This window comes from Ooceraea biroi, chromosome 10, assembly GCF_003672135.1.
Source record: "Ooceraea biroi isolate clonal line C1 chromosome 10, Obir_v5.4, whole genome shotgun sequence".
In the NCBI taxonomy this organism is placed as follows: domain Eukaryota; kingdom Metazoa; phylum Arthropoda; class Insecta; order Hymenoptera; family Formicidae; genus Ooceraea; species Ooceraea biroi.
In genome coordinates this window covers 694,545-711,877 of record NC_039515.1, presented here as the reverse complement: position 1 = coordinate 711,877, position 17,333 = coordinate 694,545, and the positions used below count along the sequence as shown (strand labels likewise).

Sequence of the window (17,333 nt, the reverse complement as noted above, 5' to 3'; positions counted from 1 at the left end):
GATCATGTAGTGAAGCTTGGTTACGTAAGTCGCTATGATGTATGGGTTCCGCATAATTTGGCCGAAAAAATTTAATGGATCGCATTTCCATCTGCGACTCGCTGTACAAGCGCAACGAAAACGTACCATTTTTGAAGCAATTAGTGACGGGTGACGAAAAATGGATCATTTACAACAATGTAGAACGAAAAAGATCCTGGGGTAAGCGAAATGAACCAGCATTAACCACTCCGAAAGCCGGCCTTCATCCAAAAAAAGTCATGCTCTGTGTCTGGTGGGATTGGAAAGGAATCCTATATTATGAGCTCCTACCACACAACCAAACGATAAATGCAGATAAGTACTGCTCGCAACTGGACGAATTAAAGACAGCGATTCAGGAAAAACGTCCAGAATTAGCTAATAGGAAAGGCGCCGTGTTCCATCAGGACAATGCCAGACCTCATGTTTCTTTGACTATCCGACAAAAATTGTTGGAGTTTGGCTGGGATGTGCTACCTCACCCACCGTATTCACCAGACATTGCACCTTCAGACCTTCACTTATTTAGGTCTTTGCAAAATTCTCTTAGCGGCAAGAACTTCGACTCTTTGATCGACATAAAAAACCACCTTGAGGAGTTTTTCGCCGAGAAACCTAAGAAGTTCTGAGAGAATGGAATCTTCCAGTTGCGTGAAAGATGGACAAAGGTTGTGAAACAAAACGGTGCATACATAAGTCAATAAATATTTATCGACATAAAAAAATGTTGCCTTTGAATTTTCCTTCAAAATCGGCACGAACTTTCCGGACGACCCAATATTATGGAGATGAATTGGGTGAGAACGGAGCGGAAAGATCGCAGAGAAGAACAGGAGGACTGGGAGGATTACTGTGAACAACGGGGAGAAAACATTTGTTATCTACGACAGCTCTTTGGCTTGGAGGAGTGGGTGGTGAAGGAAGAGGAAGATTGGAACGGTATTATTTGTACATATAGTATACAACTGCTTTCTATGACGAATAGAACTTTTTTCGTTTTATTTTTTTCGTCGCTTTCTTTTTTCAGATTAATATGGCGTTGAAAGATGATGATGAGGAAGAAGAGGAGTTATATTATATCTCTTTTTTTTTACTCTATATTGTATATTTTGTTATTATTATATTTTACATATATTGTATATTTTGTTATTATATTTTACATATATTGTATATTCTTACTATTTTTATATTTTGTACTACTATTATTACTACTTTTGTTATTATTACTATTATGTACTTGTATTATATTAAATCTATTCTTACTTTATTAAATATTCTATATTACTTAAACGTTCTCTTCTTTTATTTTCCTTCTCCTTGTCTTCCTCCTCCACCCGTTCCATTCACGCTCCATTCTACAAGAGCATACGAACCCCCTTCTTCTCTCCGTAAATGAATCATCACAGATCTAAACGGAATCTCCTTCTCTTTTCGCCCAAGCGGCTGCTCCTGACCTCTTCTGTAACATACGAAAATACATAGCTATTACAATATTGAAGGCTTTGATGTATTATACATTTTTGTAATTACTATTACATACCTTTTTTGCTCCGAGCACTTGCACGTCTTTTGTTCGCATACTTTGCAGCATCGTACCAGATTATGAATGCTACAGTTCGCCACCTCAAAATTGTGTCTGTTGAAGGGGATACCTGTATAGTTCTTGTACTCATCGCAATACTGCTCAAACGATATCCCCTCCACTAGTCTCTTACGACTGCAACACGCATAGCTATATCATTGTGACTGGCTATCACTTCGATATACCTCCCGAAACCCGCAGGAATCTCAACATGTTCAACACTGTCGCTACGCTTGATCCTTCAGTAATTTCCGGCGTGTAGTAACTAGCAGCGGTTACAAGAGCGTTGCATGATACGAATTCTTTACTATCCTCTCTCTTACACTCTTCAAGTAGTTGACTGTATAATCTCTTTCTTCTATGATACGGCCACTCATAGACAGGCTTCTGCCGAAAAATGGCACTTTGTCTCATGCGTCGTTCACCGGTTCCACGTATTCCAAATTCTCGATCTCGTAGGAACTGTACTGGTGATACGTGTTGCACACTCGCGCACTGGCTCGAACTTTCTCGCAAAAATAATCGCGCATGTTCAGCGAGAACATTTCTGATATCTAGTTACATTTCTAGATCCTCGTAATACTGTTCCATACGGTCTTCTAGCTCGTTGTCGAATTGCATTTTGATTTTCACTCTCTAACACTTTTTCAGTCGTTCGAAGTCCATTTTTTTCTATATCACGTACAAAGTTTTTTTCACTGTTCACAGTTATGGTGCGTGCATACCGGGCACATGTTGCACGGGAATATTGTATACAACGAGTCATGACAGTTTGAACACCAGCGACCAGTTATTCCGTCATGTGTGTCGATCTCATGCTTTCGCACGGCGTACATCGTTCCAAGCTCCACACCTCTCAGTCTAATTATGTATGAAGCACACACGGCTAAACTACCACTCGTTGAATAATAAAAATATACCGCACACATTTTCATTCGTCCGGTTATGGCCATAAGTTGTGCATTGGGCACTGATCTTTCGATGATTTCTTCATAGTCCTTACTCATATCACTCATATCACTACAGTATGCACTCTCGTTTGATAACACGCTGTCTTCGTCGCTATCTTCGTCGCTATTTTCGTCCAATAAATTTTCAAAATTCACTTCCATTGGCTCCATGTTTTGCACACGTAACTTCGCCCTTTTCACACAGAAGGTTTTCGAGAAACGTTTTTTCCACACTGTGCTCGCAATCGACTGTGGTGCTAAACCTTTTTTCCGTTTGATTATATGCCATCTCCGTCTCTTTCCACCCTGCGGTCGCATATTGGTATCATCCCTTATCACTTCTATAAAACAATCTCATGGTTCGTTCTTGGCGTTCGAAGAATCGTGTAACTAGATTTTTTATCTGTTACACATTCTCACGCGTGGTAACGTCTTTGTCGCAATTGATAGCAGCCGGGGTATCGGCGCTTGCAATTTTATTATCATTTCTGTTTGGTGTATTTACTTACGCATCTCTTTGACTGCAGCCGCCACTCGAAGACCCACGAGCCAGAGAACACTTGAGAGGACACCCGCCCCTCCCCACACCCCCTCAAAGCCCCAGGGTTAGAATCCGGGTACCGGCGCCCCGAAGAATTTTTAACGGATTTTTTTATCTCTCGACTATCTCACGCGCGGTAACGTCTTTTGTCGTAATTGATAGCAGCCAGGGTATCGGCGCTTGCAATTTTCTTATCGCTTATGTAAAACAATATTATGGTGTTCCTAGTAGTCTGTTTACATGAACATCCCTTTGACTGGTACCGGCGCTCGAAGACCCCCGCGTGACGTCATACCCCACGTGTCCAGAGAAACCCCCTCCCCTCCCCTATCCTTCCCCCTCCCGCCCTTCCCTTCCCCCTCCCGCCCTCCCCTTCCCCCTTCCACCCTCCCCTCTCCCTCGGAGCCCATGGTCCAGAGAAACACCCCCCCTCCCCCGCGTGACGTCATACTCCGCGCCCAGAGAACCCCCCAGCACCCCCTCGGAGTCCCTGCGTTAGCGGACCCCCCGCGTGACGTCATACCCCCGCGCCCAGAGATCCCCCCTCCCCGCGTAACGTCATACCCCCGCGCCCAGAGACCCCCCTCCCCGCACCCCCCTCGGAGCCCCTGGGTTAGAACTCTCCCTTACCATACTACTTTTGTTTTACTTTTCGTTTCTCTTGGGAAACGAATAACCCCCACCTACTCTCTTTTAGCCCGATATAAAGGGAACAATTTGGTCAGAGACACTACTCTTCAATCTTTGCCCAGCCTGCAATTCACATCGTTACTGTTACGTTCCCGTGATCGGGACATCGGGCTTAAATATTAGAGTCAGTGTTGGACTCTCCACCCGAGCGATTCTGGTCTGGTTGGCTCCATCGCCTGACTCATTAACGATCAACTCCATCCGAGAAGCGATACACGAAAAGTAAGCCTAAATTCCATATCAATTTTATTTTTACTTCCCTCCAACCGCTTCGTGGTTTCTTTTCGTAATTCTCAATCAAAATCTATTCCGTTCTTATTATGTATCAATATTCATAATACTCGAAATTATAATTGCGCTATTTATAAGAAATAAAATCATGAAAGAATTTGTAGTCCAAATTCTAAATTATAGTCAATCGTATCAGTAGCAATTCATTAATTTCATTTATGTAACCATTAAACAGAATATATCAGAGGTAATGTTTTAAAAGACAAAACCAAATTTCATTCATTTTAACTACCCTCGTTTCACTTCTTTTCCTTGACAGATCGTACAGGTCCTATCCTTGGTAATAGGGATTCAATTCCCTTACCTAAAAGGACCATCGAGTCGACCGTCTCGAATAATAGGGTAAAATCGACTTTGGTCGTTGACTCGAAAATCGTGTGACCGTTTCGAATAATAGGGTAAAATCGACTTTGGTCGTTGACCCGAAAATCGAAGCGTATTGGTCGGCTCGAACACACGAGATACTGCGGTTGTGTGCCTACGTACCTCGAGAGGCGTCTGATTGCGCCCTTCCTCGAGCTCACGGAGCTCTGGACGTAACAGAAGTATGGATGACTTTTAATAGATAGGGAAAAAAAAGAAAGTGTGCCAACATCACACGGTGTTCCTAGAGTCCTAAATAATAAGAGAAGAGCAATCGTTACGGGAGAGTATCAATTGCCTACAGTGCAATTGCGTACATGGCTCACTAGGCCAATAAAATCAGACGAATTTAATCCCTAACCTTTAATCTCTAACCCAACCTAACTAAGCACTTTGCAATACATTTTTGCAGTACGTACCGTAACAAATCAACAATTGTTTTACTTCTTAACAATTATCACTTTTAACGTAATTAACTTTCTAGTAATAAAGTACAGTTTGTTGCAAAACTGTATTGATATGAGATAACCGATTCACACAGACATTTAAAATGTACGAAAGCTTTATTACTCTCACAAGAGACATTTCATGGGAGATATATTGATTAATATTAAATAAATTTGCTGAGACTTTTGCATGTCTATCTGTAATGTGTTTTCAACAGTTTAAAAAATAATAGCAAGACAAATATATAATTGATTGATTGAAAACAACAAAAAATAAGAAACATTTTTTTTCTCACAGATTATTATATGCAAAATAGATATGTTATTTTGCATATAATAATGATCTCTCTGTGGTAAATAAATCAAGTTTTATTGCTGTTGTTCCCATTACATTAACTTATTTATCTAACATGTCTTGCTATAACTTTAATAATAAATCATAGCAGCCGCAGTAATTATAGCTTAGGCGTAATTTCGAATGTATTATACAAATCATTTTAAGTATTATATTAGATAAAAGGCATATGCGCTTTTTTCCTTTAAATACGAGAAGTACTAATAATTATTTTCGACCATTCTGAATCTTTAAACTAATATTTCGGTCATGTTAAAAATAGAATTGTGGAATTCTTAGACTTTTCAGTAATTATATTCTCTTCAGAGAAAAGATGGAACCGGAGAAAGGAAAGGAAGAGAGGTTAGAAGGAACGGAGGGAAGCAAGACGGAAGTGAGGAGAAAAGAAGAAAGGAGGAGCGGAAAGGAGAAGTGAGACGGAGAGGAAAAGGAGAAGTCAAGCAGAAGGAAGAGATGGAGAAGAAGGGGGAAGATGTGGAAAGGGCAGAAGAGGAAAGGAGAGCGGGAGGAAGGGGAGAGGAGAGTGGAGTGGAAAATAGCGAGGAAAGGGAAGAGATGGAGGAAGTGATAGGAGAGGGAGAAGCGGTGGGCGATGGGGAGGAGGAGAGAGGTGGAAAAGAGTGAGGAGGAAAAAAGAGAGAGAGGGGAGATAGGGAAGAGGTTAGGAGAGAGAGAGAGAGAGAGAGAGAGAGAGAGAGGAGACGGAGAGAGGAAAGGGAGCGGGGGGAGAGAGAGGAGAGAGAAAGGGAGGAAATAGAGAGAAGGGAGAGGAGGGAAAATAAGGTAATATGGAGAGGAATAGAGGGAGAGAGTAGGAGAGAGAGGAGGATAATAGTGGAGGAAATGATGGAGGAGTTGGTAGGGAAAGAGATAAAGATAGGAGAGGTGGAAGAAAGGAAGGGTGAGGAAGGAAAGTGGATATTGATAGTGGAGATGAGGAGGAGGGGGGATAAAAGAGATCTGTTGGAGAAAAGAGGGGAAGCGTGGAGGAGATGGGGAATTGGAATAGACAAGGATTTAACGATGGAGGAGAGAAGGATAAGGTGGAGGTTGCTGGAGAGAGCGAAGGTAGAGAAAGCAAAAGGGAAGAAGGTAAAGGTGGAGAACAGGAGGATAGTGATAGAGAGGGTAGATTGGGTATGGAATGTGGAAGAACAGAATGTGGTGAGGAAGAAGAAGGGAAGGGGGGAGAGAGGGGTAAGAAAAGAGAGAGAGGACGAGGAGGGGGAGAGGAGGGGAGAGGAGGGGGGAAGAAGGGAGAGATTAAATAGAAGATATAATTAGAATATGTTACAGGAAAAGGAAAAGAGGAAGGTGAAGAAAGGAAAAGAAAGAGAAAGAAGGAGGTGGACAGAAAGGAGAAGAGAAGATGGAGACAAGGAAGAAAAGAAGGAGGAAAGAAGATAAATGAGGGGCATATGGAAAAGAAGAAAGGAAAGGACAGGAGGGAGGGAGATAGGTTAGATATATTGTGAGGTCGCACAAAGGCCAGGGATAGAGGTATGAACAATTGTGAGGAGAAAAGGGGAGGGGTGTAAGATGAGATATGAGTCTCGTGAAAAAGTGTAAGCGGAACAGGGTCTGCGATGTACCCTGTTGGAAGGCAATGCAAACCCGATTGGGAAGCATTTAATAAATACATTACATTACATTACATATTCTCTTCAGATTGTTATGGGAACTCTGTAATCGTTTTCAACATAACGAATTCGGTATTAGTTTAAAAAGTCGAAACTCGGTCAAAAACGATTTAATACTTGCAGTGTGAAGGTCACTTTACCCAATGTATAATTCGCGACAGATGAAGGATATAATTCCATTAATGCTTTTATGTATCTTGTATAGTATATTAAATGATTTATTAATTTATTTAGTTATTTGTGTATAGATGTACTTCTAATATATTTCAAACGTTCTCTTCTTAATACACTTTCTAAGCTTTCCGAATTATGTCCTAAATTATACATGGAATGTAAAATGGCTTTATAATAATTATAATGTTATCTATGCATTGCCTTTTTCTATGCTCTATTCTTTATATCTACCTATGTTAAATCGAATGTCAAACGGTGTGCGCACACCAATACGTATGAATATAATACATAAGACAAATACACGTGCGCGCCGGACGCGGCGCGCGGCATTCGATTGCGAGCGACAAAGGGAGTCATAAATCACCCTCTCGTATACGATCGGCGCAATCTTTGATGATGCGGCTCGCGGCGTCGTAACAGCAACCTGATACTTTCGGCTCGTGCGGCGAAAGAAATCTATCGCGCCTATTGTCGAAACCGCGAGCCAATAGATGTTAAGATGGTCCGATGGAAGGCGGGCCTTTGCGCGAATGGATGGCGCAACTAACATCGAGTGATCGGTGAGGCAGTCGGTTTTGTGAAGTCGATCGCGTTGAATCGCGTTGAAAGGAACGCACGATAGATATCCGTCTAAAGGGATCTCTTGTCGCATAAATCGCGAGTGTCCAACGTAGCGATCATCGACCGACCCAGAAGACGATCTTCCAAGGCGTTGTCGGTCGATACGTGGACGCGTCGTCGAGCTAACATCGATCGGTCCGGAAGGTAAGTCTTCCTAGGCGTTGCCGATCGATGCGTATATACACCGCCGAGTGGACGAACTGACTGTATAATTTAAAAATAAACATAAACCGTTGTGACGGTGCGTGACGAGCAGTGAAATGTCATTTATTGTAACATATCTTGAAGAAACGAAAACACGTTGTGTACCTCACCCGATAGACGACGAGATCGAACAACCTATCTATCCCAGTCAGCCAAACCTGCGCGTACAGATTTTGCCAATGTCTATTCGACAGAATATGTGAGCAGAGAGGCCACAGATTGGGTACAAAATCCACCCAGTAAGCACACTGTCAGCAGTATGCCGACAGATTGGCAGCAGATTCAATCAGAATAATGCAACAAGTCCGGTACCATCTGTGTCCGCATTAAGATTGTGTTCTGCCAGCAGATCCTGCTCATAACATGATCTGACAGCAGATTGGTGATAGAAACTGAACAGAGCCTGCCGACATAATCTGGCGGCAGAAATAGAGCAGGATCTGCGCAGTGTAGTTGGCAGCAGATTGGCGACAGAAACCGAACAGAGCCTGCCGACATAACCTGGCGCCAGGTTGGCAGCAGAAACCAAACAGGATCTGGAGCTTTTGACACTATTCAAATTTACACGGCTAGGGAATATGCGTTTTCCCTCCGCACCGCTAGGTGGTGAACATGTTGAGTTCTTACTCGACGTTAAGATTTAGCCTGACAGTTATATAAGTTAATATACGCGTCTTGGCATGATAATATTAATTTTTCTAAGAATTTTTGCACTTGCGGCACAGGGGTTCTCATGGACAACGTCCACACACACCGCAAGCAATCTGAAGGCATTAAATTTGCCCATTTAATCAAATTAAGATTAATCTATGTCCAATATAAAAAATTAGATTTATATTGTTAACCAATATTGCTCCAATAAATTTGTACTACTACGGCACTTTCTCGCAGAGCCTGTTCGATTTCTGCTCCCAATCTGCTGCCAACTACACTAAGCAGATCCTGCTCTATTTCTGCCGCCAGGTTATGTCAGCAGGCTCTGTTCGATTTCTGTCGCCAATCTGCTGTCGGATCATGTTAGCAGGATCTGCTGGCAGAACACAATCTTAATGTGGACACAGATGGTACCGGATTTGTTGCATTATTCTGCTGCCAATCTGTCGACATACTGCTGACAGTTTGCTTACTGGGATCTATGCTTTCTATCTTTTTTCTATTTTTTCTATCTATCTTTTCTTCCATCCTTTCTTTCTATGTATCTTATCTTTCTATCTATCCTTTCTTTCTATCTTTTCTATCTATCCTTTTTTCTACTTACCCGTTCTTCCTATCTGTCCTCCCTACCTATCCTATTCTGTCCACATTATTTGGAAATGCAAAAATTCTTTTCTTTAATATTACATCAATTTTTATTATTGCAATATTAGGAAAAGAAAGTTTTTTCATTTCCTCCTGATGGAAGAGACCACCTTCTCGCGGTTTCCATTGAGCAACAATATGTACGTCCATTCGTAAAATTGTAATACTATTAGGGTGCCGTCACATGGAGCGTAACTTGCGTAAGCGTAACCTGAAGTTACTAGAAAACTTCCGCCTAGTTATTTTACGCTGTTACGTCGTTTTGTTATTACGTCGATTTCAATTTCCAGCGGAAGATACGCCAATGGATGTGTATTAGTGCGTGTTCGTGCCAGTTCGTGCGTGTTATTATGTGTTACAAAAAGGATATTGTGTATTGTACACAAAAAGTTTAAACAAAAACATGAATAAGGATCAAATCAGGGTAAGTTAATAATTATCGTTATATAGAATTTATTATATCAGCTATAGCGTTCTATTATATTCAATCCACTTGCTTACGATTTTGTCAATACAAACTTTTAAGGTTATAGCTGTATATTAATAGGCTAATTGATTGTATATTAAGCTGATAATACAGAAAATGTTAGTTGCAAATATGAAATAAAACTTTTTCATATGAAATCTTAACAATTTTCAAGAAGCTTCATTTTGAGATATAAAAAGCTAATGATCCTTCTTACGATTTTAAGCTTTGATAACGTTTTTAAACTTACTTTAAAAACTGATATAATTTGTTCAAATATCTGCTATCAAAGCATTAATTAAAATGCATTATAAAGCGAAATATTGTTTCGGTTTAGGTATTCACAGTTTACAGTGGGAAACATTAGGAGAGAGAATTTACTCAACGAAGATCGATCAAACGGTAATGTCTATCTCGATATTGCCCACATAGCAGCATCTTATGGTAGGTTTGGCACGTAGGATTCACGTTCCCGCCAGACCCTTTCCGATGGCTTTAATTTACAAGCTAATGGAGAAGCAAACTGATGACAAGAAGAAGAAAGTCCCGTCGACAGATCCCGTCTTGGAGTACGATTCCTCCGACAGTTACAGATCCGACGAACAGCTCGTCGATAACGCGTCCGCGAATAACACCGTGAGATCAAACAACGTTACGGTCGGCGCTTACAGACCGCGCGTTCAGGAATGGCGAATTCGCAATATGAGAACCGAGTTGGACGTCAAGGGTAACCGAGAGAGCATGGTGCTTATACGGGAATTGTTGCAAAGCAGTCGGGAGACATCATATGGTATCGCGAATATCCTCTCTTCAATAGACTAAGGAAGAATTTAATGTACGACGTGTGCTAATAATGTTTTTATCACGATTAAGTATCAATCTCTGCGAATTGCGTAAGAGCGATGGGCTGAAGCACGGGATTGCAATTTGTATTTTATTTTTCTTTTCACCAATATATTTCGTTCTACAATAAAGCAAGTGTAAAAAGAGCAAGTTATATAGGTATCATAATGTACGTTTGATTTCTGTATCATTGTATAGCTTATGAAGTTTAAATAAATCTCATATTGTAATATTTTTCCTGTTGAAATTTTATATTAATCTATTTAGAAAGAGATTTGTTAATTTTGTTTGCAACGTAAAGATTATGTCTATTTGCTTTCTTCATGTAGTCCTATATTAAAATTTCCATTAATCCAAATCAAATTGTTTACAATTTTACATTTGCCATTAATGTGAATCAGGTTTGGAATGGCATGTATGTACGTGTGAATGTCGTGGGTACCGGTTCGAGCCACATACATTCCGCCTCACACATACTTATGCACAGAGTACCGGTTCCCCATGAGGCGTACTTTGCCTAACGTGTAAATTATGAAAACCAATCACGAATTCGTTTAGTATTTCTGTTAGAGAATACAACAGAAACTCTTAACTCTGATTGGTTGTACCAACGTACGCATTATACGCAATTCCGCAAAGTACGCTCCATGTGAATGCGACTTTTAGAAGAGCGTACTTTGCAGGGTTGGGCATGTATTATACACAATGTATTATACATGGGTTTCATACATGAAGGAAACTACGTATAGTACGTCCTAGGTTTCAGCCTGTATAATACGTAAAGTGGCACCACCATATGCATTTGGTGATATTCCTTCCTGTCATGAGAGGTGAGAGCCTGAACTGGGGGTCTATTACGTATCTCTTCACGGAGTGAAAATGCGAAAAGTGAGCAAATTCACTAGGTGTTGACCAATTAAATTATAAATATTCTAGTAAATTTGCTCATTTTTCACATTTTCACTCCGTGAAGAGATACGTAATAGACCCCCTGCTTTTAACGTGATTTGCAGACACATTTATTAAATCTACCTTTTTCAATTCTCGTCTTACGCTGGGCCTTTCCGGGACCTGGGGCTTTTCCAAATCCTCCGACATTTTTGCAGTGTTGTTCAATTTCAAATCGGTGGTATATTTTGTTGTTTGTGTAATCTAACCATAAATCCATAAATACCGCAATACAATTTCATTTACAATATAAATCATTAATCGAGGAGGTAGACCATTGCACAAATATTGGGAGGAAGGAAAATATCAAAAAAAATACGAAGGTACAAAACTTTGTGCTTATTGCACTATTTGCAAAAAAACAATTCGACATACTGTTTAAAGCAGATTAAGAAACCACAGGTAAGTAAAATACAATGAACATTAAAACTTATTAAACTTTTTCTTTGTTTAGTTGTATTTGGAATTTTATTTTTACTTTTCTGTTATAGAAACTCTTGTCAAGAGCCGGTAGAGCCGCTAATTGGAGATGGACTTGAAGAAGTCATGATGATTAGTCACGATGAGAGCGATGCAAATGCGTCTGTCTCTGTACGTACTAAAATTATTAACTAATAAATAAAAAAAATCTTCCAATATCATGTATTTATATTATTTCTCAGGTTATGTTGAACGGAATAAACGAAGAAAACACGGATGTACGGCAGCTTCTTCATCAAATACTATTTCAAATATTCAGCTACTTGAACGTTCAATTCTGATGCCCATTGATAACAACAACCAAAATCACATTTGCTTCGTTGTTTATTACTATTAGGTTATCTCGCTTTTGAACGTTTTGACATATTTAACTATGGTATTCATAGACAGGACCTCAATATAGTTAGCAGACAAATATGATAAATCTTATTTTTTTATTGCAATCGTTTGGGAATCGTTTGGGAAAGTTTAGGAAACAACTTTCAGAGTTTGGGAAATAATAGTTTTTTAATAATTAATGAAAATTAGTCGAGTGTATAGTTAGCAGACATCATTCCAAATAATTTCCTTTTTCGCTTCTTTCAACGCCAAATCATTTGGGAAATACGCCTATAATGTTTTCAGAGTTTGGGAAATAATGATTTCCCCTCAAAATCGAGTTGAAAGTCATCACCCAGCGTGCAGTATAATCTAGGGAATAATCTAGGGACTTTTTGACTATAGGCTATATAATGGAAAAACGTTTATAATCTTTGATATTTCTCATTGTTTTCCATTTCAATAATTTGGGAATCGTTTGGGAAAGTTTAGGAAACCACTTTTAGAGTTTGGGAAATAATAGTTTTTGGTAATACTTAAGGAGACGGGCCTCCTCACCGATTTCCTTCTAACTTTGCAATATCGTTTATTTTGATGAAAAAATACGATTGCGAGAAGGAAAATCGTCGCTCTCAACTAGAAAGAAAGTTATCACCTACTGAAAAATGACAGTTTCGGGGTTAGGAAATCTGTCATACCGGCGGTCTACGGGCGTAGCGTACACTGACTGAGCATGCGCGATGACGTCAAAGTGCGCGAAATTAAACGCGTGTGTACTTGCAATGTAAATTAAATTCCAAATAGGTTTTCAATTCATGTGAAGCGAGGTTCCACGCAAAGCAAGGTTCTATATTGTAACTTCCACGCAGTACTTTTGGACATAGTTTGCGCGCACGCGCGCGCGCACACACACACACACACCGAAGGGGGGGTGGGTGGAAGACGCTTTTTTTCATGTCTTTCCGTGTCGAAATAAACGGTGTCCAAACTGTTCAATTGCGCACCGTGCAGTTGAACACCGTTTATTCTTCAAGTCCATCTCCAATTAGCGGCTCTACCGGCTCTTGACAAGAGTTTCTATAACAGAAAAGTAAAAATAAAATTCCAAACTGTTCAATTGCGCACCGTGCAGTTGAACACCGTTTATTTCGACACGGAAAGACATGAAAAAAAGTGTCTTCCACCCACCCCCCCCTTCGGTGTGTGTGTGTGTGTGTGTGCGCGCGCGCGCGCAAACAAACTACCCAGTAAGCAAACTGTCAGCAGTATGTCGACAGATTGGCAGCAGATTCAATCAGAATAATGCAACAGATCCGGTACCATCTGTGTCCGCATTAAGATTGTGTTCTGCCAGCAGATCCTGCTAACATGATCTGACAGCAGATTGGCGACAGAAACCGAGCAGAGCCTGCCGACATAACCTGGCGGCAAATTGGCGGCAGAAATAGAGCAGGATCTGCGCAGTGTAGTTAGCAGCAGATTGGGAGCAGAAATCGAGCAGGCTCTGCGAGAAAGTGCCGTAGTAGTACAAATTTATTGGAGCAATATTGGTTAACAATATAAATCTAATTTTTTATGTGGGGTATGAATTAATTTCTTATATTGGTCCACTATTGTAAAGTAATCTGTTTTTTTAATCAATACTTAATTTGATTAAATGGGCAAATTTAATGCCTTCAGATTGCTTGCGGCGTGTGTGGACGTTGTCCATGAGAACCTCTGTGCCGCAAGTGCAAAAATTCTTAGAAAAATTAATATTATTATGTCACGACGCGTATATTAACTTATATAACTGTCAGGCTAAATCTTAACGTCGAGTAAGAACTCAACATGTTCACCACCTAGCGGTGCGGAGGGAAAACGCATATTCCCTAACCGTGTAAATTTGAATAGTGTCAAAAGCTCCAGATCCTGTTCGGTTTCTGCTGCCAACCTGGCGCCAGGTTATGTCGGCAGGCTCTGTTCGGTTTCTGTCGCCAATCTGCTGCCAACTACACTGCGCAGATCCTGCTCTATTTCTGCCGCCAGGTTATGTCGGCAGGCTCTGTTCAGTTTCTACCGCCAATCTGCTGTCAGATCATGTTATAAGCAAGATCTGCTGGCAGAATACAAGCTTAATGCGGACACAGATGGTACCGGATATGTTGCATTATTCTGCTTCATATCTGCTGCCAATCTGTCGGCATACTGCTGACAGTGTGCTTACTGGGTGGATTTTGTACCCAATCTGTGGCCTCTCTGCTCACATATTTTGTTGAACAGATTTTGCCAATGTCTGTTCTTCGCAGGTTTGGCTGACTGGGTATGTCCAAAAGTACTGCGTGGGAAGTTACAATATAGAACTTTACTTTGCGTGGGACCTCGTTTCACATGACTTGAAAACCTATTTGGAATCGTACTAATTTGCATTGCAAGTATAATTAGTACGATTCGAAATAGGTTTTCAATTCATGTGAAGCGAGGTTCCACGCAAAGCAAGGTTCTATATTGTAACTTCCACGCAGTACTTTTGGTCTTCTGAAAGTTTTGTTATTTTGTTTATGTGGAAGAATAGTAAGTGACGGGCGAAGCCCGTCTCCTCGTGCTCTTCCACCCAAGCATATACTTTCCCAGTATAAAAAATTAATAATATTAAAGTAAGAAAGTTTATATATATTCTGTATTCTGTAAAGGAGAATACACCTTTCTTTTTTATTATGCTTCTAAAGTCACTTCGAAAAGCTTCATTATATTCCTTTATTTTATCCCGAGTGGTGGCCGCCGCAATTTTTGTGTGTACAAATTGCGAAATTTTTATAAAGAGCATTTCAACTGTAAGTTTTGTATGTGTATGAGTGCAGATGGCAACACTGTTTCACTAGTCACTCCAGGATCCTCTTAATTATAAAAATTATTGCTTCCCAATCTGTGAAAGTGCCTTTCTAAACTTGCCCAAACGATTCCCAAATGATTGCAATAGAAAACATTAGAAAACAATGAAATATATCGAAGATTATAAACATTTTCCATTATATAGGTTATGGTCAAAAAATCCCTAGAGTTTTGGCTTGACGTCTGGTTGATGACATGAAACTTTATTTTGAGATGCAATTATTATTTCCCAAACTCTAAAAACATTACAGGCGTATTTCCCAAATGATTTGGCGTTGAAAGAAGCGAAAAAGAACATTATTTGGAATGATAACTATACGCTCAACTAATTTTCATTAATTATTAAAAAACTATTATTTCTCAAACTCTAAAAGTGGTTTCCTAAACTTTCCCAAACGATTCCCAAATTATTGAAATGGAAAACAATGAGAAATATCAAAGATTATAAACGTTTTTCCATTATATAGCCTATAGTCAAAAAGTCCCTAGATTATTCCCTAGATTATACTGCACGCTGGGTGATGACTTTCAACTCGATTTTGAGGGAAAATCATTATTTCCCAAACTCTGAAAACATTATAGGCGTATTTCCCAAATGATTTGGCGTTGAAAGAAGCGAAAAAGGAAATTATTTGGAATGATGTCTGCTAACTATACACTCGACTAATTTTCATTAATTATTAAAAAACTATTATTTCCCAAACTCTGAAAGTTGTTTCCTAAACTTTCCCAAACGATTCCCAAACGATTGCAATAAAAAAATAAGATTTATCATATTTGTCTGCTAACTATATTGAGGTATAGACAGGCCTTATATTTACTTAAAGTTATCTTCAGATGCTCTGTAGCCAATGAAATGAGCCGTAGAGTATTTGTAGATAAACCTTAAATATGGCCTGTCTATGAATATCACACTTAATCCGTTTGATCCGTTTTATACATGTTCTAAGCGTATTATACGTTTTTATACGTAGGAAATGTAGAAAACTGCTCGCAGCGCTAAAATTCCCAACCCTGGTACCTTGTAAGTAACTTCTTTAAAATTACTAGATTACGTATATTACGCTTACGCAAGTTACGCTCCATGTGACGGCACCCTTATAGCAAAAATACTTTTCTTCCTTTAATTTTAATATACATGTATTTGCTGTTAACAAGGTAAAAAGTATACTAACAGAATACTTTTTACGAAACATATAACATTTTAGTTAATTTAAAATTAATTTGTAAATTAATTTGTAAATCTATTTTTCTTGTATTAATAATAAGTTATCTACTTTTAAATTAATGACGCAACTTTTTTCTGCAAAAGGCGTACATATTGGCCAAGAGCCAATATTGGATTTCTATTATCCTTTACAGAATACAGGAGAATACACCTTTCTTTTTTATAACGCTTCTAAAGTCATTTCGAAAAGCTTCATTATATTCCTTTATTTTATCCCGAGTGCGGACCGCCGCAATTTTGTGCGTACAAATTACCAAATTTTTGTAAAAAGCATTTTAACTGTAATTTTTGTGCAAATGGCAACACGTGTTTCACTAGTCATTCCAGGATCACCTTAAGAATATCTCGTCGGTGACCGAACTGTAACTGACATGAAGTTGTATGAATGTGAAATAAGATACACTATCAATTTTCTCGCTTGAGAGAAAATTCAGTGAGAAATACGATTCAATACATATTTCATGACAGTTCTATACTTTTTTACACAGTATAATCCATAGACATAGTATATCTAGACCGCGTGTTTGCCTTTATTTGAGGAGTGGGGGTAGAGGTTTACGTAAAAAAGGTTTCGTGGTCGTGCGTTCTCTCTCGTTCGCGCGAGAACGAAAGAGAACGCACGACCACGAAACAGAGTGCGTCCTTTTCTACGTGAGCCTCTATCCCCACTCCTCAACGCGCGTTCTAGATATACTATGTCTATGGTATAACCCTTAGACCCATGGATGTAAGAATAACTGGATGGAGTGTATGTCCGCGGGGGTGAAGCCAGAGGGGCAGAGAGGGTATGAACAACCAAGATGGCGATGACGGTTAATATCACGGTATATTTGTATATTTGTACGCAATCCGGCATGTTGTAGGTTTACTTTTCACTACTACAATTTAGAATTCTCCACGCGATGTCTTAAATCATGATAGGACGTGAAATAGATGTATTATGTGTTATACAAGGTGTCCCAGACCTACCGTATCACCGGTTAATGGTAGATTCCTGAGGTG

General features: G+C 39.6%; 1 protein-coding gene across 1 annotated transcript; it reads left to right on the top strand.

Moving 5' to 3' along the window:
• Positions 1 to 9,486: 9,486 nt before the first annotated feature.
• LOC105282332 lies at positions 9,487 to 10,719 on the top strand. Its single transcript, XM_026972891.1, has 3 exons — positions 9,487 to 9,601; positions 9,981 to 10,045; positions 10,105 to 10,719. Exon 3 carries the CDS (start codon positions 10,133 to 10,135, stop codon positions 10,463 to 10,465), a length of 333 nt encoding a protein of 110 aa, XP_026828692.1. The 5' UTR covers positions 9,487 to 9,601; positions 9,981 to 10,045; positions 10,105 to 10,132; the 3' UTR covers positions 10,466 to 10,719.
• The last annotated feature ends 6,614 nt before the right edge of the window (positions 10,720 to 17,333 follow it).

Coding starts and splice junctions, on each gene's coding strand:
- LOC105282332 (XM_026972891.1), top strand. CDS start 10,133: ATGGCTTTAATTTACAAGCTAATGGAGAAGCAAACTGATGACAAGAAG.